This window comes from Delphinapterus leucas, chromosome 19 (assembly GCF_059928025.1).
Source record: "Delphinapterus leucas isolate spDelLeu-1000000601 "Yukka" chromosome 19, BTC_Dleu_Yukka2, whole genome shotgun sequence".
NCBI classification, from domain to species: Eukaryota; Metazoa; Chordata; class Mammalia; order Artiodactyla; family Monodontidae; genus Delphinapterus; species Delphinapterus leucas.
In genome coordinates, this window is record NC_143147.1 from 57,783,610 (window position 1) to 57,810,713 (window position 27,104).

A 27,104-nucleotide genomic window follows, 5' to 3' on the forward strand; every position below is an offset into this window, starting at 1 on the left:
CCAGGCGACCTGGCCCGGGTCTCCTGCCGCTCGTCTCCGACCGGAACCGGCCCTTGCGACGCCCCCACCCGGACCAACGTAGTCTCCGGGTGGGTGGGCGACGAGCCCCGGCACCCAGCCGGTCGGCCCACTCGGGAGCGTGAACACCGGCCCGCCCCTGATAGCCCCGCCCCGCCCCTCCCCTGGCTCCGCCCCACCCCGCCTCCGGACCTCCATTGGCTGTGGCAGTAGCATCGCCTTCCTCTGCCCCGCCCCGGCCCCGCCTTCCATCTACCATTGGCGGCAGAGGCCGTAAGTTCCCGGGAGGGGCGGGTGGGTAAAGGCCTGGAGGCGGAGACGAAAGCGAGATGGACGGGCAGCCAGCCAGTGAGCACGCTCAGCCGCCCTAGCAACTGCGGCCAGCCAATGGCTGGGCAGAGCGGGGCTGCAAGCTGTCAGGCATCAGGGGCCGCGGGGCCAGCAGCCCTCCAAGGACTGCGGGGCCAGCGCGGCGCTGGTCTGCCCTGCCGCCGCCTCTGAGCTGTCCCGCGGGCCGGGCATGAGCGCGGGCGCCGGTGCGGCAAGATGAGCACCGGGGGCAGCCCGGTTCGCGCCTATGATTTCCTGCTCAAGTTCCTGCTGGTGGGCGATAGCGACGTGGGCAAGGGCGAGATCCTGGCGAGCCTGCAGGACGGTGCGGCCGAATCCCCGTACGGTCACCCCGCGGGTGAGCACCGGGCCGGGAAGGAGTCGGGGTGGAGCGCGCGGGGACCTGGCAGGAGAGGGGCGCAGGTCCGGGAGTGAGGCCGGGGAGGACAGTGGAGGAGTGGGGGGAGCGCGCGGGGGCTGAGGAGGAGAGGGGACGCGGGCCCGGGGAGCGGAGCCGAAGACGGGAGCAAGAGAGGCCAGGGAGGCCGGGGAGGCGCGGGATCCCGGAGGGGAGCGCTCGGCGGGCCAGGGGAGCGCTCGGCTGGCCAGGGGAGCGCGGGTCGCGGGGCCTGAGAGGGAAAACGAGGTCGCGGAGGCGCGGGGAGGAGAGGCGGTGGAACGCGCGGGGACCGGGGAAGAGAGGGGACGCGGACCCGGGGAAGGGAGCGCCGGGCTCAGGGCCGTCCAGGCTCTGCCTGGATCCCGCCCGCACTACGCGGGCAGCCCCGGCTGCACCCCCTGCCCAACCCCGGACGTGGGGGACCCAGGCAGCTCATGGGGGTGGGGCTGGGACAGGCGCACGCAGCGCGTGCGGCGGGAGCAAGCGGCTGGATAGGGCGCTGGGGTCCTCCCGATCTGGGGGTGACGGCTAGGCGGAGGAGAGCGTGCCGCCATGCAGCCCGGGTTTGGGGAGAGGGGGTTGCAGGGTTGCTCCGGGCTGCCTCGCAGGGAGGCCGCACGTGTGCGCGACTAGTTTGGAAAGCACGCGTGGAGGGTACGGCGCTGGCGCGAGGGGACAGGAGCGTGGGATCGGAGCGCAGCGGGTGCAGGCTCCCAGGTGGTGGCTCTGCTCGTGGGTCGGTTGGAAGGGGAGGGAGAGAAGGCGCAGAGAACAAGTCTTGAGGCTTCTCCAAGGTGACGTGTAGAGGGGCTCCTTGCGCTGATAAACAAGCCTGGGAGGGCAAGGAACCCAAGTGACCCTAGGGAGCGTGACCTGGGGCGCAGGAAGGGAAGCACCGACAGAGAGTGCAGGAGAGTGGGTCCCAGGGTGAGGGGAAGCCAGAGCGCCCAGAGGGCAGCCGGCAGGGGGTCCCCGAAGTTTGTAGTTTGAGAGCAGCAGCCCTTGAGAGGGAGTGGACATTAAAAGGAAAAGAAGCGGGGCGAAGAGGAAGCGGGGCGAAGAGGAGAGTGCGTGGGCAGGAACTTGGGCCAGGAGGTGGGAGGACAACCAGGTGTCCTGCGGTCCCACAGGTCTTTACCCACCACAGGCTGCTTGGATGGTGCAGAATGAGTGGCTGTGGAAGGAAACCTTTGAGCTGTCATCTCAGGGGTGGGAGCCACATTTCCAACACAGACGCTGCTGCTCCTGGGCTTGCAGTCTGGTTCCTGGGGAGCCGAAAAGGGCAGCCCAGGGACTGGAGTCTTAATGTTCAAGCCAGCCTGGGGGTGCTTCCTGTCCTGATCAGGCAGGGTAGGATTGAGAAGACAGTGGGTGGCAAACTGAGTTGGGAAAGGTTCGAGATGGGGGGCATGAGCTGATGGTGAAAACCTGGATCCATCCTCACACTGCAGTGCATAGTAAGATTCATCCCCAGTCCTATGAAAATGCAGATTCTGATTCTAGAACCATGTCGTCCAAGATGATGCCATTAACCACATGTGTGGCTTTTTACATTTAAAGCACGCGTAGTTAAAATGAAATACAACTAAAAGTGTGCATTAGCCACATTTTAAGTGCTGGACAGCCACTTGTGAGACGGCAGAGTTCTGCTGGACAGCGCAGCGCTGGGTTTCAACGGGGTGGGAGGTGGGGGCTGTGTCTGTTTCCTTCACGGCTGTGTCTCCTGGGCCTGGGGCTCAGTGAATGGATGGGCCAGAGGTGGAGTAACAAAACATTCAGCAAATAAAGCGCTGTGTATGTTTGGGGGAACAGGCTGTGGAACGTTTTCTGTTCTGTAGTAGGTGAACAGTGCAGGGGCAAATAGGAAGAATGTAGACAAATGTTTATAAAAGGAGGTCCTTCTGGCTGGTGTGAACAGAGGCTTGGTGCTTCTGCTTCATTACTTTCATTCTATGTGCTGAACCAAGACTGCTAACAACTAGTTAGCGCTTTCTTCTCAAGGTTTTTCCTTAACACAGAGGGAGGATTTAGGCTAAAAAGACACTTTCCACGAAAGGTTTTGTTATCAGCTTGGCTTGAGACACTGCGGAAAAGACCCGGTATGATAGATGTGCCCTATGTGGGTTTTTGATTTACGGAAAGATTCTTCTTGGATTAAGAAAAGAGATTATGAAAAATTGTAAGAAATTGGAATCATCATCATTATTATTTTAAAGATACGTTTCACTTTGAAACAATGTACATGCTTCTGGCAGAAAAGGTGAGGGCATTTCAGTCTCACAACCCATCCCCCTCCACCCGCCGCCTGAGTTTTCGGCCTGTGCTGTTATGTTCACATTGCCCAGGTTCCTAACACCCAATTCTGTATCGTAGCTACAGTGCCCACAGTTGCTCAGTGTTAATTCAACATTTCAGAGAACTCTGTGCTCACCGATAGTCCTTTTATTTTGCTGTCTAATTAGCTAATTTCATTTTCAATCATTTTTCAGGAAGGGCTTATGAGTATTACCTGCGCATTTTCATGTCTGACAGTGTCTGTCCATTGACTCTTATCTTTGAACAGTATCTTGGTTGGGTGTAATATTCTTAGCTTCTGTTTTCTTTCCCTCAACCCTTTGTAAGCATTGCTCCACAGCCCTCTGCCATTGGATGTGGGGAAGCCTGAAGTCAGCTGATTTTTTTCCCCATGTAGGTGATTTGCATTTTCTTCATGAGTTTCTGACGGATTCCTTCTTCTTGCTTCATTTCATGAGCTTAACCAGACCATGTCTCAGAGCTGAATGCTTCATTTTGAACTCCTGGTACACTGAGTACTCTTTCAATTTGCATATTTCTTTTTTAATTTGAGGGAAATTTATTTTATGTCCTTAAAACATCTTCTGTTACATTTATTGGTGTTTCTATTTCAGGGACACCAGTTATATTAGTTTCCTGTGGCTGCTGGACAAATTGCCACAAACTTAGTGTCTGGAAACAACACAAATTTATTCTCTTCCAGTTCTGGGGGTAGGTAGTCAACACAGTCTCATAGGCTAAAATCAAGGTCGGCAGGCCTGCATTCCTTTCTGGACGTGCTAGGGGTGAGTCTGTTTTCCTGCCTTTTCCAGCTTCTAGAATCTGCCTGTGTCTCTTGGCTTGTGGGTCCTCCCCCACCTTCAAAGCCAGCAGATGTCTCCCATCTCCTCATTCTGATGTAGACTCTGCCTCCCACTCCACTTTTAAGAACCCTTGTGATCACATTGGGGCCGCTGGATGATCCAGTATAATCTCTGTAATTTAAGGTCACCTGATTAGCAAACTTTTTTTTTGAATTTTATTTCATTTATTTTTTTATACAGCAGGTTCTTACTACTTATCTATTTTATACATATTAGTGTATATATGTCAATCCCAATCTCCCAATTCATCCCTGACTAGCAAACTTAATTCCCCTTTTCCATGTAACCTAACATATCCACAAATTCTGGGGATTAGGACACAGATCTCTTTGGGTGGGCCATTACTCTGCCTACTACACTGATTATTCTTACGTTGGGCTGTTTTTATCTGTCCTCCATTCATGTCTTCTAAGTGCCTTGTCCTTTTTGTCTTTCTCTCTGCATTTCTGTGGTACTCTCAAGGCTTTCCTATTTATTGGTAATTTTTATTTTAGCAAACTGTTTCTAGCTGTTCTAACTTATTTGTTAATTCAGTATTGATGTCCTTTTGGGGTCTGATTTTTCCTTACTTTTACAATTTTCCTTTTTTTCAATTTTTAAAGAATTCTTTAAAAATTCATTAGATTAAAAACTCTCCTTTGGGGCTTCCCTGGTGGCGCAGTGGTTGAGAGTCCGCCTGCCGATGCAGGGGACACGGGTTCGTGCCCCGGTCTGGGAAGATCCCACATGCCGCGGAGCAGCTGGGCCCGTGAGACATGGCCGCTGAGCCTGCGCGTCCGGAGCCTGTGCTCCTCGCAACGGGAGAGGCCACAACAGTGAGAGGCCCGCATACCGCAGAAACAAACAAACAAACAAAAACTCTCCTTTGAACTCTTATTTTACCAACAGCATGTTTTTATTAGGTGTTCCATTGCATGAAGTAACTGGGATGAGTTTCCTTCTGCTCCTGGGGTCATATTTCCTTTTAAGTTAGGTTCTATCTCTTTTCCCTTCCTTTTTAAACTTTTTATGGAAGTATGATTTACATATAGGTAAGTGTACCTATTGTAATTGCATAGCTCAGTGAATTTTCACAAAGCTAACACGCCCATGCAACCAGTACCCAGGAAGCACAACACCAACAGGCCCCTGGGCCTCCAGCCCTCCCCCAGCCATGACACCCTGCAGCGTCACCACTGGCCTGGCTTCTGACAACATGGGCCACTTTTGTCTCGTCCATTTTGTGTAAAAGTGAGAGCTGTAATGTGACTGCTTCTCTTGCTCCTGTTGTGTGAGACTCTCCTGGGTTGTGTATGGCTGTGGAAGGTTTATGATATCCCTGGTGTGAACGTACTGCGATCTGTTTATTTACCCATCATGCTGGGGTTGACATTTCTGTGGTTTCCAGTTTCCGGCTGTTGTGATTCGTCCTGCTGTGAACATTCCCACTGTGCGTCTTTAGAGTACAAAAGATGCGTTTCTGTCAGAATAGACCTAAACCTGGGATGGCCGAGTATTATGGTATGCATATGTTTAACTTAAGAAGATACTCCAAAATTGTTTTCAGTTTACGCTCTCACTGCAAAGATCGGGAGTTCTGTTTGCCCACATCCACATCAACATTTGGTTCTTGCTGTTTTGTATTCTAGCCGTTCTGGAAAGTATAGTGTAGTTGAATTTGCATTTTTCTGATGACTAATGAGATTGAACACCTTTGTCCATTTTTCATTAGGTTGAATTTATTTTACTGGTCAGTAGGTTGAATTTATTTTACTGGTCAGTATTTTACTGGTCTGGAAAGTATAGTGTAGTTGAATTTGCATTTTTCTGATGACTAATGAGATTGAACACCTTTGTCCATTTTTCATTAGGTTGAGTTTATTTTACTGGTCAGTAGCAGTGTTTGAAAAATGTATTCTGGCTGTGAATCCCTTGTCAGAAATACGTATTGTGAGTATCTACGCTCGTCTGTGTTGCCTTTCACCCCATTAATAGTATTTCTAAGAACAGAAGCCCTTCATTTTAACACAGTCCAAGTAAATGATGGGTGTTCATGGCAGGGACTCTGGGTGTGTTGAACAAGTCTCTGCCTGTCCCAGGGTGGGGCTGTCCCCTGAGGCTCCACCGTCTTACCTCTGATGTTGGTGGCTGCCATCCCGCTGGGATGAGGGATGGGGGGAGGGGTCAAGACACATTTTTTTCTAAGTAGATATGCAGTGGGAGACCCCCTTTCCCAGCATTGCTCTGTCACCCTTGTCGCAGCCCAGGGACCGCACAGCCTCCCACCTGCATGCTTTCTCCTTTGCAGGTGGGTCTGCCCAGTGCTTGCAGGTGGCGCTGCTGCATTTCCCTGCGTCTTGCTCACACCCAGGCAGATCCGCCTGCACGCATTCTGTGCTCTGACAGAGTCTGGTGAGGCCTGGCTTCTCCAAGCTGGACCTTTTGTTTTCCTCTCAGCCTACTCATGGAGGGAGGGGCCCTTGGGTTCCTGACCCTGTCCTGTAACCTGAGCTCTGGGAGGAGCAGGAGGGGGAGTGTGGGCTGCGCAGACCCCTTGCCAGGTGGTCCATTGCCCAGGGAGCTGTCCTTCCCTCCCACGGGTGACGTGCACACTTCTGGTCCTGCCGGGCCCCTGCTGGCCCCGGAGCCTCACTTCTGTCCGGTGGGTTGGTGCCCAGTCCCGCATCCTCTCCCCTCGAAAGTCCTGCTCCAGGCAGAAGTGGAAAGAAGGCGTCATGGATGGACCTAGAGTCTGGCATACAGAGTGAAGTAAGTCAGAAAGAGAAAAACAAATACCATATGCTAATGCATATATATATGGATCTAAAAAAAAAGGTACTGGTGAACCTAGTTGCAGAGCAGGAATAAAGATGTAGACGTAGAGAATGGACTTGAGGACATGGTGTGGGAGGGGGAAGCTGGGGTGAAGTGAGAGTAGCATCGAGTATACACACTACTGAATGTAAAGTAGTTAGCTAGTGGTAAGCAGCAGCATAGCACAGGGAGATCAGCTCGGTACTTCACGATGTAAAAAAGAAAGGAAAGAAAGAAAGCCTCAGCAGCTGGGCTCTGCCTTCTGTTAATCCTGGGTCTCCCCTGGGCTCCATCTGGGGTGTTCCCGGCACCAGGTCCATACCCTTTCCTTCCCTGATTGCCGAGTTTCTACATTTTGTTCATTTCATTAGTGATGGGAGAGGAAAGTGGATCAAACTGACACCAAAGGCTGCAATCTCTTGCCTCCTAGTTTTTTTCCCAGCAGGAGACTCACTGTTTCCCCGACTACTCTCTTTTGGCTATTTCTCCAGCTTCCTTTTCCCAGCAGGAAGATCCCATCTTTCTTTCTCAGTTTCATTTTTGCCAAGAGATAAAAATAATAACTCCCACTTATTGAGAGTATAGAAGAACCATCTCATGAGACAGGTTATTTGTCCTTTCTCTTTGCCTTTGACAGTCTTTCCACCAGGAGGTTCACGCACTGTCCCGCTGCCTTCTAGCTGCTGCAGGCAGCTTAAAGCTACTCTGCCAGTTTCCTGGGCAACCACTTTAAGATTCAAAACACGATTTATAAAGTCATCACTTTCAAGTTTGAACTGAGAGTCGAGTCGTGTTTTATCCTACTTCTTCTTGGTGTAACTCCTTCACCTCCCTCGGTACCACTTGTGAGCACTCAATAAATTTAATGCGTTGGGTTTTTTAAATTATGTCATAAATACTTCCATGTGTTTGAAAATGATAAAATTGCATTTATATCAGATTTTCTCTTTAAAAGCCCTTGAATCGGCCCTACTTCCCCTGTGTCCTGTGGGGTCTCCTTTCTGCGGTGGTGACAGCCCCTTTAGTCTCACCTCTAACCCCTGCAGCCCCCAGCCCAAGGCGAACCTGATGTCAGGGGACAGGCAGGGAGGGACTCAGAACCGGCCAGCCCAGGTTCCTCCCAGACAGAGACTCAGCTACTGGGGCCAGAGGCCCACCCACCGCCCCTTGTGTCCTCTGTCACTGGCACAGGACGCCTGAGTGGCTGCAGGGTGAGCATGGCCGGGCAAGCACAGCCTTGAGGTCCTGCTTGGGTCCTGCCAAGCCGCACCTGCTCACTCCTTGCTGGCCCAGGAGCTCAGGTTCGATGTGGCCGGTTGTGTGGGGTGAAGAGAAGCAGCAAGGCATGGGGAAGTGGCTGGTGTGTCACCAAGCATTTGCAGGCTGTGGGTTTACTTCACATTAAGAGATTGTTCTGGACCTTTGTTTCAAACTTTCCAGGCTTCTTTAGCTTCATTGGCTACAGAGAGTGAATTGTGTATAAGCAAAAGCAGAAGAGCTGCAGCACCCGAGGGGTTTGGACCTAAAAATATCCGTTATGTAGATTTTGTCAGATCCACAAACAAGACAATTTAAAGGGGTCCTGATATAAGATAATAGCTTCAGTGACAACTTCAGGGTTTACCTTCTTCAGAAGTGGGCTTGCCTCCTCGGAGGCCTCAACCAAATTCCCCACTTGACCTGGGTTGCCTTCCCCCTCCTTCTCTCCAGGAGCGAGATTGCCTGTCCACCCGCCCGTTTGCGGGGCCTCCAGGGGCTCCTGAACCTGGCCTGACTGCGCCGCTCTGGCTTAAGATGCCTCCAGCATTTCATCAGTCTGCTAATATGAACAACTTGTCTTTTTAGGTGGTCTTATTTTTGCCACAGCATGCTTTGCCTTTTGGGGACTTCATAATGGTAATCAATTACATTTCTGAGAATTTGGCCCCGTGGTTTGTATTTTCTTAAGTGGTTTTGGCATTCCAGGTCTTAACCTCTTTTTAACATGTTGCAAAGTCTAGAATCTGGTACCCAGGCCCCTGTCACCTTCAGGCTGCTGTGGGGACTTCTGACTTGAGTGCGACAGACCTGGGATTTTGGTTAATGGGGCCTTACAGCGTGACTTGTTTTCTAAGACTTGGCGGGTAGAGAGAGAGATCGGCATGCTTCTAGGATCAAGAGATGGAAAACGTCAGGGCCCCCAGTCTTCGAAGGTACCTGTCCTGGCATCTGTGCTGTGCCCGGCAACCGATCACAGCAGTTCCAGCCCCGGGACTCTGTGCCTGGCTTCTTAATCTTTCTCCGGATGCCGGCCTTTCCCACCCGAAACCACCTGCTGCTGGCCATCTCTTGGGAGATTGTGCCATAAAGCTGTTGATCCTGGGGTTTCCTCAGCCAAAGTGACACTCAGGCTGTTTTTTTGTTTGTATTCCAACCTCTTGAAGCTAATAATTAATGGTTACCCTCCCCTAAATGTGACTCAGCTGAGTTTACTCATGAATTTGAATCTTATGGTGACTCGTGACAGGACTGGCATTTTGTTTGATTAAAAATAAAAGCAAAAAAGTTTACAGAGGTAGAATCGTAACTACACATATTAAACTCTAGTTGACCCTGATATGTAAGGTTAAAAGTTATTATCTTAACAGGAAAAATAAATTGATGAGTGTGAAGAGTATTAAATTCTCTCTCAGGTGGAGAAACTCCATCTGGAAGTAAAATCTAGAAGGTAGACCACTGCTGAGTGGCCATGGTGTCCTGTGGGCCTGGTGTCTGAGAGCAAAAGCCCACGTTGTCAGACCTGCGGGGGCCCTGAGCTTCTGTCTGGAGCACCGTCTGGAGCACAGGGAGGCGGGAGGGGCCGTGGGGGGAGGAGGTATGTTGTTGTTGATGGTGCATCATTTCCTAGGGCTGCTCTCACAACTATCACAAACTGGGGCGGCAGTGGGGGATGGTCTAAAACAACAGAAACGCACACTCTCCCCATCCTGGAGGCCAGAGGTCCGAAATCAAGGTGTCAGTAGGGCTGCCCTCCCCCCCGCCCCCACCAAGACTCCCGGGGAAGATCTGTCCTTGAGCCTTCCAGCTCAGGTGTTGCTGGCACCCTTGCCGTCCCTTGGCTTGTGGCAGTATCACCTCAATCTCTGCTTCTCCCTGTTGGCCTCCAAATCCTTATCAAGACAGTCCTGGATGGGGGGCCACCCTCATTCAGTGTGACCTCAGCTTGATGACATCTGCAAAGACTCTATTTCCAAAAAAAGTTTCCATTCATATGTTCTGTGTGGACATGGATTTCGGGGGACACTATTCAACCCAGTACAGGTAGTGACACTCCCAAGATGGACAGTTTCCTTCTCCTGAGGAAGAGCTGGGACCCAGGCCCCAGTGGGAGCCCCTCTTCTCACAGCCTCAGGCCTGGAACCCCTCGCCCCTGTCGGCTCCTTGCCCCATTGGCTGGGCCCTGGGGCAGGAATGGCACCCCTGCCTTGCAGACCACCCATCTGTCCTCAGCTCTGTGGTCTGCCCTTGAGAAGGTCGTGGAGTGGCTCCCACAGCGTGTGGGCTGGCTTCTGCACTTGGTACGAGCCTCTAAGATCCCTCTGTGTTGTGCACAATTTCACCTTTTCTTCCTCCTGAGCGGGTGGACAGACCACAGCGGGCTGTCCAACCACCCCTGGAGGGATGTCTGGGTGCTTCCCAGTCTTCGGCAATCTGTGATTAAAGCTGATATAAACAGTTGCATACGCGTTTTGTGTGAACTTGGTAAATATCTAGGAGTGGAATTGCTGGGTCATATGACGTGTATGTTTAACTTTATTAGAAGCTGCCAAACCGGGGACTTCCCTGGTAGTCCAGTGGGTAAGACTCTGTGTTCCCAATGCAGGGGGCCCGGGTTCGATACCTGGTCGAGAAACTGGATCCCGCATGCATGCTGCAACTAAAGAAGTCCGCATCCCACAACTAAAGATCCTGTATGCCGCAGCTAAGAGCCATTGCAGCCTAAATAAATAAATAGTAGATAAATAAATATTTAAAAAAAGAAAAAAGAAGCTGCCAAACTCTTTCCCAATTGACCCGGCCATTTTTCATTCCCACCCGCAGCCTATGAAGGGTACAGTTGTTCTGTGTCCTCACCAGCACTTGGTATTGTCAGTATTTTTAAATTTTGTTTTTCTCAATATTAGCCATTTTAATAGGTGTGCAGTGATCTCTCATTGTAATTTTAATTTGCATTTCCTAACAACTAATGAGGTTGAACATCTTTTCCTGTGCTCATTTGCCATCTTTGTGGTATTCTCTTTGGTGAGTGTCTTTCAACCCTTTTGCCCATTAAAATTTTTTTTTTTTTTTTTTTTGCGGTACGTGGGCCTCTCACTGTTGTCGCCTCTCTCGTTGCGGAGCACAGGCTCCAGACGCGCAGGCTCAGCGGCCATGGCTCACGGGCCCAGCCGCTCCGTGGCACGTGGGATCTTCCCGGACCAGCACGTGGGATCTTCCCGGACCGGGGCACGAACCCGTGTACCCCGCATCGGCAGGCGGACTCTTAACCAGGGCGCCACCAGGGAAGCCCCTAAAATTTTTTTTAAGTTGTTTGTTTTCTTATTATCTAGTCTTGAGGATGTTTAAATATATTCTAGATCCAAGTCCTTTATTAGAAATGTGTTTTTGTTTTTGTTTTGCGGTACGCGGGCCTCTCACTGTTGTCGCCTCTCTCGTTGCGGAGCACAGGCTCTGGACGCGCAGGCCCAGCGGCCATGGCTCACGGGCCTAGCCGCTCCGCGGCACGTGGGATCCTCCTGGACCGGGGCACGAACCCGTGTCCCCCGCGTCGGCAGGCAGACTCTCAACCACTGTGCCACCAGGGAAGCCCTAGAAATGTGTTTTGCAAATATTTTCTCCCAGTCCGTGGGTTTTCTTTCCATTTTATTAAGTATCTTTCAAAGAGCAGATGTTTTTAATTTTGAAGAAGTCCAATTTATCAATTTATTCTTTTATAGACCATGTTTTTGGTGTTGTATATAAGAAATCATTGCCGAACTCTTTGCCTAAGGTTACAAAGATTTTCTTTTGTGTTTTCTTATAGAAGTTTTAGTTTTACGTTTATGACTGTGACCCATTTTGAGTTGATTTCTTTTTTATTATTTAGTTATTTATTTATTTAGGCTGCTCTGGGTCTTAATTGCGGCTTGCGGGATCTTTGCTGCGGCATGTGGGCTCTTAATTGCAGCATGCAAACTCTTAGTTGTGGCATGCTTGAGGGATCTAGTTCCGCAACCAGGGATCGAACCTGGGCCCCCTGTATTGGGAGCATGGAGTTTTACCCACTGGACCACCAGGGAAGTCCCTGAGTTAATTTCTTTTTTAAAAAAATATTTATTTATTTATGCCCGCGTTGTGTTTTCATTGCTGCGCGAGGGCTTTCTCTAGTTGCGGTGAGCGGGGGCTACTCTTCATTGCAGTGTGAGGGCTTCTCATTGCGGTGGCTTCTCTTGTTGCGGAGCACGGGCTCTAGGAGCATGGGCTTCAGTAGTTGTGGCTCATGGGCTCTAGAGTGCAGGCTCAGTAGTTGTGGTGCACGGGCTTAGTTGCTCCTGTGGCATGTGGGATCTTCCCAGACCAGGGCTCAAACCCGTGTCCCCTGCATCGGCAGGCGGATTCTTAACCACTGTGCCACCAGGGAAGTCCCCCCTGAGTTAATTTCTTATATAACATGAGGTATGGACTGAGGTTCACTACTTTTGCGTAGGGATGCCCAGAAGTTACAGCACCATTTTTCAAAGTGTATGCTTTCTCTATTGCACTGATTTGTACCTTTGTCAAAAATCACTTGGCCAGGGACTTCCCTGGTGGTCCAGTGGTAGAGAATCTGCCTTCCAATGCAGGGGACGCAGGTTCGATCCCTGGTCAGGGAACTAGGATCCCACATGCCACGGGGCAACTAGGCCCACACACCACAGCTACTGAGCTCGCGTGCCTCAACTAGAGAGGCCATGTGCCACAAACTGCAGAGCCCACGCTCTCTGGAACCCGCGCCACAACTACAGAGCCCACCCGCCCTGGAGCCTGCGTACCACAACTAGAGAAGAGAAAAACCACATGCCACAACTAGGGAGAAGCCCTCGCGCTGCAACAAAGAGCCCACACGCCACAACTAAAGATCCTGCATGCTGCAACGAAGACCCCACGTGCCGTAACTAAGACCCGACACAGCCAAAAATAAATAAGTAAATAAATAATCTTTAAAAAAACAACAACAACAAAAATCAATTGGCCAGGGCTTCCCTGGTGGCGCAGTGGTTGAGAGTCCGCCTGCCGATGCAGGGGACACGGGTTCGTGCCCCGGTCCGGGAAGATCCCACATGCCGCGGAGCAGCTGGGCCCGTGAGCCATGGCCGCTGGGCCTGCGCGTCCGGAGCCTGTGCTCCGCAACGGGAGAGGCCGCAGCAGTGAGAGGCCCGTGTACAGAAAAAAAAAAAAATCAATTGGCCATATTTGTGTGGTTTTATTTCTCATCTCAGTTCTGTTCCATTTTTCTGTTGTGTATTCTTATGCCAGTATCACACTGTCTTGACTAGTTTAAATATATAGTAAGTCTTGAAATTGGGTAGTGTGAGTCCTTCAACTTTGTTCCTTTTGTTCAAAAAAATTTTTTTTTAATTTTATTTATTTATTTTTGGCTGTGTTGGGTCTTCGCTGCTGCACGCAGGCTTTCTCTAGTTGTGGTGAGCGGGGGCTACTCTTCGTCATGGTGCGCGGGCTTCTCATTGCGGTGGCTTCTCTTGTTGGGGAGCATGGGCTCTAAGTGCGTGGGCTTCAGTTGTTGTGGCTCACAGGCTTAGTTGCTCTGCGGCATGTGGGATCTTCCAGGACCAGGGCTCGAACCCGTGTCCCTTGCACTGGCAGGCGGATTCTTAACCACTGTGCCACCAGGGAAGTCCTGCCGCCCTTTTTTTTTCATGGAGGATGGCAATGCTTTCCCTGGCAGTGTCCCCCAGACCGTTGGGCTGTCCAAAGTCGGGCGGGGGGAGGCCCCTTCTGGCCTGACCGCTGAACCCTATTGGTGGCCTTGATCGCGGGTGGCCTCAGCCTGCAGCGGCTTGAAGCAGCATTTCGGTTCCCGGCCAGAGACTGAGGTCTGGCAGTGGCAGTGAGAGCACTGAATCCTAGCCACCAGACCACCAGGGACCAATGGACAGTGACAAGGCCCTGACCCATCGCTGTGTAGAAATGAATTGCCACATAGAGACATAGAGATGGAAAGTAGTGAGGCAAGTAAAGTGTTTATTAGGAGGAAAAATAGTACGGTACCTGTGGATAGACACACGGGCGGGCTCAGAGAGAGTCGCACCGTTGTGGTAGTTTGAATCACTTTTATGGGGCCTTTCTTCCAGGTTTCCTTAGGCAATCTTGCTTTGCCTGGTTCTGAATCTATACTTGGTTTATCTCAGGGTCTTCCCATGTGTGCGTGCGCGCGCATCTCTTAGCCAAGATGGATTCTAGCGAAGAGGCCTATGGGTAGTTGACATCACTTACTATGGGGTGGCGCCCCCTCCCTTTTTGACCTCTAAGGAGCCTTTCTGTGCATGTGTAGTCAGGGAGGTCTCCTTAACTTCAAGAATGAGGAATATGTGGTCTTTTATCTGGGCAGGGCCCAGCCTCCTCCATCATCCTGCTTTTATGGAGTTTCTGTCCACAGGGGAGAAACTGTTCAGCCTGGGGCCCATCCATCTCCTGCCTCAGCCTGAGTCCACGTTCAGGGTGACCTCGAGACCTGGCAGGGGCAGCCCTGCAATTTGAAGGGACTGGGACCCTCTGAGGTGTCAGAGCTCTGGAAAGAGGGGGCTATCATCTGGCCACACCCGAGCGATGGTTAGGGAAGGCTCTGGGTTACTCCCCAGTTTCACTCATGGGGGATGATGTGCCAGGTCCTGCCGGTGTCTGGTTGGTGGGGCTTGTCCTTGCTGTGGGATTTCACAGGGTACCTGGACGCAGCAGCTCAGCACAGACACAGGCCGTTAGGGAACAAGGCAGGTGTGACAGTGGTCCCATCCCTGCCAGGGAGGGTGTGGGAGGGTTTAGCCCCCAGCGTGGGGAGTGAGCGGCTCAGGCAGCTAAGAGCTGGGAGCTGTGTGGATGAGCTGGGGCAGCCAGGCCAAGAGGAGCCTGGAAGCACCTGGGTCACACGGCTTTGCTATTTCACAGAGAAAAACCAGCAAGGAGAAACATGCAGGGAACATACTTTCCTTTTCAAAAAGGAGGTGGGGTAGATTCTGAAGAGGAGGGGGACTGGTGCTGATTTCAGTAACTGCTCTCTGTGTATGATTCTCATATGATGAACACACTTCAAATGCCCATTTAAAACATGACTTGCAGGACTTCCCTGGGGGTCCAGTCGTTAAGACTCTGCGCTTCGCACGGCTTCCATCCCTGGTCAGGGAACTAAGATTCCACATGCCACGCGGCCAAAAAAAACAAAACAAAACAAAAAAAACATGCATGACTCACTTTTAGAACCATTTAGAAACAGGAGGCAGCCCTGCAGGGGCAGGCTCTGGGCCTTGGCCATGGGTGAAGCTTGGGCTTGTACCTCAGCCCTGGGGCCTCCCTGCTTCTTCCATCCTGAGCCCCATTATGCAGCCCTCCCGCCCCCTTGGTCCTGCGAGGCACCCCAACATCTCCCAACAAAGTGCCCTTCTGATTGGGGAAGCCAGGCCAGAGTCGGTCTCTGGATAGCACATATGTATATACATTCTTTTAAGGTGAAATTCACATAGTATAAAATTAACCATGTTAAAGTGAACAGTTCAGTGGTATTTGGTATATTCACGACCCTGTAACTTTCTCATTTCAGAACATTTTTCTCACCCCCCAAATGGAAACCTGGACCCTCCCCCGCCCCTGGCAGCCAGCACCCTGCTTTCTGATACTTTAATTCAACATAAGACAAGTTCTCAAAAGTCAGGTCCTCATGATGAATATGTTTGTCAATGATACTTAACCAGTATTTACATGTTTGCGTCCTCTTGTTCTAGGAGATAGAATTCGGCAGGTGCTGGATGAGCTGAAATAGATTATTTACACATCACGTGGCCTCAAAGTGTAGGGAGTGTCTTGGCATTTGACATTTGCTGTTTTTCAGGCTAAAATTATCTCTTTTCTTGTCTCTGTTGTCCTGACTCACTCAGTGAACATTCCAACAGGCTTTGTTCTAGGAGCTTTTGTGTATTTTTATTTTGATGGACAGAGTTCTTGGTGAATTAGCTAAGTGCAGCGAATGTGCGTTACACCTTTTGACCCTAACACTGACAACACTACTGTCAAAAACATGAAGTAACAGAGAAGAGGAAATACAATAAATAGGAACAGAGCAAACACATAACAGGAGGAACATAAAACGGTTCAATAAATAAGTGTATGAAAAAAGAGACTCTTCTCCCAATGGGACTTCAAACCTGGTGTGAATGGGTGGAATTTGGGGGCTTCTCTGTGGCAGGTACAGCTGAGACAGAGGGTTTATCCTGGGACCCTAAGGCCTGGGGAAGAATGGAGCTTGTGCTGAGCTGAGGCCACTGCTGGCGGCAGGTACCAGACGTGAGCTGTCAGGGAAACTGAGGCACGGGGAGAGGGAGGAAGCCGTTGGTCGTCAGGACTGGGATTTGATCCCATGCATCACAGAGCTTCTCCCTGCAGGGTCTCCACAGTGCTATGTGGGGGACCTGTGGGGTCCCCAGGGGGCTAGCCCATCTCCATTCCCATTTTCCACCCTACAGATCAAATGGGGGGTGAGGGTGAGCAGTGTTTTTTCAAGCTTTATCTCCCACCCCTGGACCTCCCCTGCTCTGCCCTGTCCCCAATTCAAAGGAGGGGCCTTCCATGGGAGCGCACAGCTGCATAGATGGAGGGAAGTAGGCCGGGTTGCAGCTCTAAAGGACAGTAACACTGATGGAGACAGATTGGGCCTGGGTCTCCAAAGCATACGCGGCTCTGGGAGGGTGCCTCAGGGTCCCAGGCGTCAGGGTCAGTGTGCCAAGGGCAGGTGACCCGGCAGGGCTGTCCTGGTGGGAACAACCACCAGAGTCAGAGTTCAGTTTGGGTCCTGAATGTTAATAGTTAGATCATTATCACTGAGTTGGATTTTCTTTTATTTTTTGGCCGTACTATGCGGCCAAATCTTAGTTCCCTGACCAGGGATTGAACCCATGCCCTCAGCAGTGAAAGGGCAGAGCCCTAACCACTGGACCACCAGGGAATTCCTGTAGATTTTCTTTTAAATACATGTTCACTATTAGTGAAATTCTGGGGTGTGGGAGGCATTGTGCTCTGCTTTGGGAAGATGTTAAAATGTGTCTTCCGCAGCTTTTCCAGGATTTGTGTGTCAGGTTTCCTCTGTCACTCTCTCCAGTCACTGTACTTCATGGGTTTTCTGTCAGGGCATTTTTTGGTGCAAACAAAAAAGTCAACTCAAAGAAGCTTAAGCAAAAAGGAGTTTGTGGCCTTATGTAACCGACAGGTTGAGCGGTGGGCCTGGTTTCGGGCTAGATCCTGAGGCTGAGCCATTCTGGACTCTCTCCACTGTTCCTTCTCCCCAGAGCTGCTCCCCACGTACACCGCATCCCTGATTCTTCTGTGTGAAGGTTAATTTCCACCTGGGGAGGAAGCATGTGCATCATGGACGTTCATTAATTTATGGAGAACTGTAGATGTGATCAATAGTTTCAATTTGTTTAGATATCATTATCTTAGTAGGAGTAGGTGATACACAGTGTGAAAGGAAAGAAACCATCACTTTATAAGTTACATAAAGTGTAATCAAAACTGCCAAAAATCTGGAGAAACTACTTTTAAGTAGACAGTCCTAAAACATAATTATTCCTAAAGAGTTCACCTGAAAGCTCTTATCTCGTTTACATTTAATTTGCTTGAAAGTTTCATCACATCAGGTTATTTTTCTTGTTGACAAATTTTGTGACAGGAATTATACAATCTTATTTGATTTCTGGTAAACCTACATACAAAGTAGTATATACTTAATGTTGATGACTTTAAAGGTATGTCTGTATTGGGGCTTCCCTGGTGGTCCAGTGGCTAAGATTTTGCACTTCCACTGCAGTGGGGCGAGTTCAGTCCCTTGTCGGGGACCTAAGATCCCGCATGTCGCGTGGTGTGGCCAAAAAAACCCAAAGATATGTCTTTATAATTAAATCAATAAACTCAAACTTGTTTTCATTCATTAAAAATTAACCCTAGATCATGTGATCCTGAAGTTCATTTGGGTTCATTCCTTTTATATTTCTGAGTATTTGTATAAGTGCTTATTATCCTTTAAGCCAATTAAAGAGCTCTTTTACAAATTAATTTTGGCAATGCCACATGTCTACAACACACACATTTACAGATATATACAAACACACAGACGCAAACAGAGACCCCAGTTCCCATTCCAGAGTTTCAACCATGAATCATGTACAATAATGTAAAACACGTAAGTTACAAAAGATGTTGGATTCAAATTGGGTTTCTTGCAGATGTAACAAATCAAGTTCACCTGTTTAGATGGCTAAATCCTTTTTACTAATATTTATGGAAAAGACATTTAAGATTTGTATTGCCCTTGACAAATCAGGTTCCAAATTACCTATCCCTCTTTTGTTTTCTCCTTTGGATAAGAGTTACCTTCTTGAGGGACTTCCCTGGTGGTCCAGTGGTAAAATATCTGCCTTCCAATGCAGGGGAAACAGGTTCAATCCCTGGTAAGGGAACTAAGATCTCACATGATGCGCGGCAACTAAGCCCACGCGCCACAACTAGAGGGAGAAAACCCGTGTGCCACAACTAGAGAGAGAAGCCCGCGCCACAACGAAGAGCCTGCACACCGCAACCAAATCCCGCCTGCCCCAATGAAGATCCCACGTGCCGCAACTAAGACCCAACGTGGCCAAAAATAAATTAAATTAATTAATATTCAAAAAAAAAAGAGTTACCTTCCTGAAATTTGCATTAAAGAAGATGGCCTGCATAAGAGCTCCTGGAGAAGACTGGGTAGAACATTTCTATCTCAAAGGCAGAGGAGGAAAAATGCAAGTTGTCCTAGGAGGATTTTCTTTCTTCCCTTAAAGCCAGATTTTTTTTTTTACTTACAGCCTCTTAAGATAAATAGGGGAGATTATGGGAGTGGTAAAAGGATTGGTGGGCCTAGGGCTGTTTCTGGAGCCACACCTTTGGTCCTGTAAACACTAGAGTTCTAAAACAAGGACAGCTGTTTTTAATTCCTCAGATAATTGGGTGGCCACCTAAATGATATCAAAGTACCCACATACTCATCCACCTCTGTGGGAATGTTTTTCTTTCCTTCATTTAGCTTAGAAGAGAAGGCCAAAAAAAATTTTTTTTTTCTATCAGGCTCTGAATATCAGCTATGGTCACAGGTTTAGACAGACCTGTGGCCTCCCATCTTGGTAACCCATTTACAAAACCTTTTGATGATCTTCCCTGGGTTTAAGAAATTCTTTAACTATGGCCCTCAGTTCAACCTTTGACCCCAAGAGGCTCACCTATAACCTCAGGTGGTCCCATTTCTAAAGATAACCATTTAGGGACTTCCCTGGTGGCACAGTGGTTAAGAATCTGCCTGCCAATGCAGGGGACATGGGTTTGAGCCCTGGTCTGGGAAGATCCTACATGCCGTGGAGTAACCTAACCTCGTGTGCCACAACTACTGAGCCTGCACTCTAGAGCCTGCGAGCCACAACTACTGAGCCCGTGTGTCACAACTACTGAGCCCGTGTGCCACAACTACTGAAGCCTGTGCGCCTAGAGCCCGTGCTCCGCAACAAGAGAAGCCACTGCAGTGAGAAGCCCACGCACCGCAACAGAGTAGTCCCAGCTCGCCACAACTAGAGAAAGCCCATGCCCAGCAACGAAGACCCAATGCAGCCAAAAAAAAATAAATGAATAAAAATTTAAAAAAGGAGGATGGAGTAGTAGTTATGGCAGTTTTATAGTCTTTTATTGTAGGTACCTTTTATATGATCAATCTTTCATTAGCCTTCTACAACAAATCCTTCAATGAGGCTATTTTGGAATTTTGAAGCCTTTTGGGGCTTTTGCATACCAATTAAAATAGGTACAATAGTTTAAGATGAGAGCTTTACAATTTAGGAGTCCTTCCAATTCAAAGGATCCAAGAAGATAGCCCTACAAATAATTTCTGCTGCTAATCCAATTTTAGAAAAAAGAAAAGCTCTTATCACTCTTTTTTCCAGTAGACCCTGTGGGCAGGGGTCCAGGAGACTGACTGACATGGTAAGAAATTACCCTCTGCTGGCTTCTTCTGACTGTTCACGGAAAAATCAGTTTGGAATGCCAAAAAAGAATCCCAGCTTGGTCATTTCAGGGCAGGATTTCCTTTGATTCCCAGTTAGGTAAGCACTTGCAAGCATCAGCTCTATATAAACCCAGCTGGTATCCCCATAGGTGGCTGTCCATTCAGGAGCTGTTTGACCTTTGAAGCACAATTTCCCATTATCAATTTGGTTGCCTAATTCAGAGAAAAGATATGATCTGAACAACTTTCTGAGGACAGTATGGTTGTGGGTGCTGCTTCTGAGTCTAGCTCTCCAAGGAATTACGCTAGGGTCGGTTCAGCTCTTTTACATGTCTTGGTTTCTCCCTCTGACAATCTAAAACCGCTGTGGGTGCTTGGAGCACTAGGTGATCAGCCTTTATCTCCTGCGTCCCTGGAAGAGCAGCATTTACTTAATTGTTGTAGTGGGATCTGCTGTAGTACTGCTACACATCCGAAAAATTGATCCTCAGACACTTCCACTAGGTTCTCAGTCACCTGAGGACACCTTGTGGCCAGAAGGAGCAGGTGTTCCTTGTTCTTGGGGCTGAGCAAGCTGTCTCTTGTTTCACTGGGCAAACCATTTGCTCAGACCATATATCAACTTGTTTTTTTGTTTTGTTCGTTTTTAATTTAAGCTAAATTTAACGAAACTCCAGCCACCTATGTTTCCCGGGGCCTGCTGCCTAGATCCCCCTAGGACCCTGCCAAGGAAATGCACTGGTGCCCCTTAAGACTCCAAGTCTTAAGTACAAAAAAGCTTGAAAAAAATTTGTAGGGTCATCACTTAAATAATAAGATCTGGACATCAGGAGAACTCACCGGAACACCTGAAGAGTTCCAAGAAGCAGGTGGGGCTCAAAGGGCTAGTACCGAGCACCAGTTTAGGGTAGACCCCAGGTATCCTCTGGTGGGTGTCTCTGATATCCTGCCAACTACGCCATGCATGTTGACGAAAAAATTAATCAATAGTTGGTCTAAGAAAGGAATGGAAAATTTTATTTGCACCAACCTGAGGATTATAACCTGGGAGACAGTCTTTCAGAAAGCTCTGAAAACTGTCAGAGGTCAAAGTACAATTATATACGTTTTTGAGACAAAAGGATATACATCAGATGACATATTGACAGTTTCTACAATCCAGGTCTGCTCCTGCAAAACAAAACTGGGTCATCGTGACCCCTTAAACATTAGGAAGGAAGGTTATCTCCTGAGGAGTTATCAAGTGCTAAGCAGGTCATCCTGACGGTTTACAAAATTAAGAAGGAATGTTGTCTCCTAAGGAGGTCTGGTCAATGCAGATGCACAATACACACTAAAGGGGAGCCAGGAGGCCCATAAGGGCAGAAAACCTTTTTATGTTTAAGTTTTTCTTGTCTTGCCATAAAACATGAATTTTATTTCATCACCCCTGTGCACATACGTACACACATTTTGTCTTTGCATAGTTGAGATAATACTTCATACCTAATTTCATATTCTACACGTTTTTACTTTAAATTCTTGGTGTGATAACTTGGGGGAAACTATGTCTGTGTTTTAGCCCTGAGTCCAGCGGAGACAAGGGTGTGTGAGTGGCTGCCACTCGGCAAACCCAGGGCCAGCAGGGCATGCGTGGAGCCAGCTGCTGAACGGTTCAGGGGGCTCCTGCTTGCCCACCCTTTGGGCAGCGGCGGGGGCCTGGGCGCTGAGCTGGAGGCAGTGGTGGTGCGGGAGGAGTGGAGGGAGGTTGGAGGCCCCGCTCCACAGAGCAAGTGGGCGAGGCCGGTGGGCGAGGGGAGGGTCCGAGCAGGGCCCAGTCCAGCCGTCTCTGTGAGTCCTGGATCTGCACCGGTAGGTAGTCCTTTCTCCCCCAGCGTGAGAGAGTTTCTCTTATCTGCACCTTTTACCTGAGCATAACTGTGGAAGTGCTTTGCTTTAAGCCACCCTGACCCTCTTTCACAGGCATCGACTACAAGACCACCACTATCCTGCTGGACGGCCGGCGGGTGAAGCTGCAGCTCTGGTGAGTCAGGGGTTCTGCCCGGCCCCTGAGCACAGGGCGGGTCTGTCCAGGCCCTCAGGGGCTCTGGTACCACCTGTGGGAATATCCACTGCTTCTGCCCCAGCCTGACCTAGTGCCCCCCGAGGAAGATGAGATCTGTGTGGGCCTTGGAGTCTGTCCAGAGCATGTGGACGTGCTTCTGCTTCTGCCTCTCTAGTGCCCAGAGGGGCTGTGTGTCCTGACCAAGATCAACAGGACAGAGGGTGGAGGGTAGGAGGGCAAGAGGTCAGGGTGTCGCCTAGCTCTGGCCTGGGTCTCTTTCTTGGTCCCCACTCCAGGCAGCCCTGGCTCTGAGACTCTGGTCACACCCCTGCCCCTCCAGTTCTGGGGATGGGGGACTAGGGTTTTCCTGCTGTGACTAATCCCTGAGTTGCCCCCAGCCCATGTGGTTTTCCTGACCACTGTCACTAGCCCCTGTGTCATCCCCTCTCCTGGACCACCTGCATGGTCACTTGCATGGTTCCCTTCTCCCGCCTGACCATGCCAGACCTCTCCCCAAGCCACAAGTGTCTGCAGTGGCCTGGAGCCCCTTCTCCCACCCCCATCTGCCCCTAATCAGGAGCAGTCAGCCCCCAAGTCTGGGCCAGGAAGCCTCTCCCACACGGATTGTGGGATCTTAGTTCCCTGACCAGGGACTGAAGCCACCGTGCCCTTGGCAGTGAAAGCCAGGAGTCCTAACCACTGGACTGGCCAGGGGATTCCCATGATCTTTTAGAGTTAATTGGAAGTGGAGTGACCCCACCAAATCCTTTGGCCTATTTCTCCCCCAGTGTAGACTCACATTCCTTACTACACAGCTTTATCTCCAAATTAAACAACTTTTTAAAAACTTAAATTAGACTTATTGAAATGTCAGAATTATTATGTTGAAACCCATCACTATTTTCTCTAGTTGACTTTTTAAATAATTAGAAAAGAGAATGAGCCCAAAAGGACATCCTAATGTCCAGATCTCTCCAGGGATAAGGTGCCCAATGTCTTGTTGGGGGCTCGGACTTTCTGTGGGATGGCCACCAACTGACAATTGTAAAATGCATTTGCTCTGGCTCCCGAGTTCAAAAACCTTGTTGTCGGGAAGCAGTGATTTCTTCTTACAGACTTCCAACATCTTTTCCAGGGATACGTCGGGTCAGGGAAGATTTTGTACCATATTCCGCTCCTACTCTCGGGGCGCACAGGTAACACCCCTGAACCAGGAGGTCAAACTGACTTTGTTTTTCTTTTTTGTTTTTTATTTATTTATTTATTTTGGCTGCTCTGGCTCTTAGTTGCAGCACGCAGGCTTCTTAGATGTGGCACGCAGGCTTCTTAGTTGCAGCATGCGGACTCTTAGTTGAGGCATGCATGTGGGATCTAGTTCCCTGACCAGGGATCGAACCCGGGGCGCTGCATTGGGAGCACGGAGTTTTACCCACTGGACCACCAGGGAAGTCCCTCAAACTGACTTTGAATAATGACTCTTGGAACGTTCTTTAATGGATACTTGGAGGACAAGGCAATTAGCTCACATACAAGTTGATGCCAGAGTCTAAAAAGTGTTGCCCTGGACTGTTTGGTGGCTCCCAAGCCCTCTGCATCAGGGATGTGTGTGTGCATGTGTTACACTTGTATGTACGTGTGCACGAGCAGTGTGTAGGCACGTGCATCTACACGTGTGTGTACACAAATATGCAGGCATGTGGGCTGTGTGTGCACCGTGTTCATGTGCGTGTGTGTCTGTACGTATGTGAGAGCCCTCCGTCCAGGTGGGTGGGCTCTGAAGTCCCCCCGCATTCCGTGTCCCTGGACCAGCTCATGAATGTGGGGAATTGAATTCCAGTCCCCAGCTCACATTCACATTTGAGGGTTTATCAGTGAGCTTATGAAATATCACTGGAAGTGATCATATAACTGCTACATTTGGCAGACAAATCGAAATAATATGTTTTGTGTTAACATAAGTAAAATGGCTATTTAGCTGGTTGTGAGCGTGTGCCTGAGTGGCTTGCATTGCCACAAGTGACTGTGCCTCCCCCAGGGTGTGATCCTGGTCTACGACATCGCAAACCGCTGGTCCTTTGATGGCATCGACCGGTGGATTAAGGAGATTAATGAGGTATGACATGGCCAGGGCTCCGTCCATGTGGCCCTGTGAGGGGGGTGGGGGGGCTGGGGCGGCCAGGGCACGAGGCTCCAGCCACAGGGAGGAGGACACATCGTGTCCCAGCACAGGATCGGGCCCTGCATGCAGTCAGGTAGGTTGATAGGTGGTGACCAGGCTGCTGCCTGCTGGCACCCTGACCGGCCCAACTGCCAGTGGAGACGTGGAGTGGTCAGTCCCACCCACTGAGTGAGTGTCCTGGCGCGGCCATAACAACTCACCACAAACTGTGTGGCTGAAAACAACAGAAACGTATTCTCTCAGTTTTGGAGGTCAGAGTCCAAAAGCAAGGTGTTGGCAGGGCCGCGATCCCTCCAAACACTCGAGAGGAGGATCCTTCCCGTCTCCTGCAGTTTTTGGTGTTGCCGACAGGCCCTGGTCCTTGGCCTGTGGATGTGTCACTCTGTCTCTGCTCTACCATCACGTGGCCTCCTCCCTGTGTATCCTATGTCCTCTCCACTTCTTATAAGGACACAGTGACTGGATTTAGGGTCCACCCCAAGATCCCATCTTAATTAATTACATCTGCACAGACCCTCTTTCCAAAAAAGGACACATTCTGAGGTTCTGAGTGGACACCATTCACCCCGGACACCCATGGTACCAACAACAAAGCCTGCACGTGACCCACTTTCCTTGCCCTTCTGTCACCCTTTAGCACGCCCCGGGGGTCCCTAAAATCCTGGTGGGGAACCGCCTGCACCTGGCTTTCAAGCGGCAGGTCCCCACGGAACAGGCCCAGGCCTATGCGGAGCGCCTGGGTGTGACATTCTTCGAGGTCAGCCCGCTGTGCAATTTCAACGTCACTGAGTCCTTTATGGAGCTGGCCAGGATTGTGCTGCTGCGGCATGGGATGGACCGGCTCTGGAGGCCAAGCAAGGGTAGGTGTCCATCCAGTCCACCCTGCAGCCCCGCCAGTGCTCAGCCTCCCAGGACCCATTCCCCGGGCCACTGTCTCCATTCTCCTAAATCAGGGCTTCTGCCGCTTGGCACTAGTGCCATTTTGGATGGAGTGTCCTCTGGTGGGGGCACCGTGTGTGCTGTGGGTGAGCTGCATCCCTGGTCTCCCTGCCCCCATTTGTGAAAACCACAAATGTCTCCAGACTTCGCTGAATGTCCTGGGGAGTCAAAATCGCCCCCAGTTGAGAAGCACTGTTATGAACATTATTTGTTAGGACCTTGATTCCAAAAGGAGCCAAAGTCCTGGGTCGTGTTTCTTCTGTCTGATCCTCCAGGGGTTGAGGGGTGTCCCGACTGCATCAGGGGTGAGATGCCGTTCCTCCTCCCAGCAGGCCCCTGGGAGCCCCTCTCTATCTGAGCAGGGACCCTGACTCACAGAATGAACGATGTAGGTAAAACATAAATGACAGCATTTGCTTTTCTGGTGTGTTCTCCAATACGTCTTTATAAAGCTGATAACACACGTTTTTGGTGTCAGCTACTCAGTTGGGGAAGCACGTCTCCTGAAGCCCTTGGTCTCCGACCCCAAAAGTTGGTCACGTTAGTCCTGAGGAGACCTCATTGGCCATCGCTGGGCAGTCCACTCACCTCTCAGACCTAGAGGGAGAGATGGTGGGGGTCTCAAGTTTGGGGACAAACTGGATTTAAGGTGATGAAAGCAGGACCATCCATCTCCAATCACTGCACATGGGCACAGGGTGGGACATCTTGCCCCAGAGTCCCAGAGAGGAGGGCGGGCAGGTGTGTGGCTGGCCCTGCGTTGGCCCCGTGCCCAGGACAACACAAATGAAATCGGTTTTCTTTTCTTTCCCAAGTACTGAGCTTGCAGGACCTGTGCTGCAGGGCAGTGGTGTCCTGCACGCCCGTGCACCTGGTGGACAGGCTGCCGCTGCCCACGGCCCTCAGGAGCCACCTCAAGTCCTTCTCGATGGCCAGCGGCCTGAATGCCAGGGTGATGCACGGCCGCCCCTGTTCCCTCGCCACCAGCTCCAGCCACAAGAGGACCAGCCTCCGAAAAGCGAAGGCCGCCCACCTTCCCCAGAGCCCCCCCAAACGCTGCACCAGAAACAGCTGCAAAGTCTCCTGAGGAGGGCGCAAGGCAGAGGAGTGGCACAGGTGGGAGGCAGGAGGCCGCTCTGGATGCAGACACCCGCCAATGTCACAGTGACCACGCGGCCCTGAGCAATGAAACTGCGGCCGGTACCCTGCGTACCTGACATGTCTGCATGGACAGGCGTGGGGCTCTTGTTTCAGACGTGTGTTTATAAAGGGATGACCTTCTCTCGGTAACATGGAATTCTGAATGCTACTTAGATCATGATTGCAGTGCAATTTTTTTCTTAAAATAAGTGCTTTTTATAAGAATGGTGACATGTGTGTGATGAGTATAAATTCTAGAGAATGAAAAGCAAGGATGGAGAGAGAAATTAGAGTCTTTGACATTACGCAGGGCCTTTTTGTAAACCTTTTTAATGTCAAAGCACTAATTTATAAAATGCCACAGATAAGTTAGAGATAAGGTACAACAGATCTGTCCAGCTTGTGTATGAAACGGATTTGATCGAGTTTTTGCTATGTTATTTACTACGTTTTGGGATTAATAAGTGATTTATATGCATATTTTTCTGTAAATCTACATTTTTTTGTACAAGATGTTCCATGAGTTATGAAGCTAAGGGAAGAAAATGCCAAAGATATCTCTAGTTACAGCGAACATACCACAGCACGGTTACACCAGGTCCAGATCGGCAAGAAAATGTCACTCAAAGCCTGAAGTTTCAGCTAAGAGTGAAGTGAACACTGTTGTTTAAGAAAATGTTTCTCAACAATAAAAAGTATACTTGCTTCTTGGTAGAATTGTTGGCTGCTTCTTTCCAATTTTCCTTTGCAAAGAATGGAAAGTTATACTTCCATTCAATGGAGAAGTGGTGTACTTCCAT

The 27,104-nt window shown here is 50.0% G+C and overlaps 1 protein-coding gene across 2 annotated transcripts; it reads left to right on the forward strand.

Moving 5' to 3' along the window:
- The first annotated feature begins 304 nt into the window (after positions 1-304).
- RAB40B (RAB40B, member RAS oncogene family) lies at positions 305-27,021 on the forward strand. Of its 2 annotated transcripts, XM_022589248.3 has the most exons (6): positions 305-706; positions 21,965-22,025; positions 23,182-23,242; positions 24,082-24,159; positions 24,863-25,085; positions 25,980-27,021. In XM_022589248.3, exons 1-6 carry the CDS (start codon positions 565-567, stop codon positions 26,249-26,251), a joined length of 837 nt encoding a protein of 278 aa, XP_022444956.1. In that variant the 5' UTR covers positions 305-564; the 3' UTR covers positions 26,252-27,021. The 2 variants fall into 2 exon arrangements, with proteins under 2 accessions (XP_022444956.1, XP_089757633.1); XM_089901507.1 differs by lacking the exons at positions 21,965-22,025; positions 23,182-23,242.
- Positions 27,022-27,104: the final 83 nt, after the last annotated feature.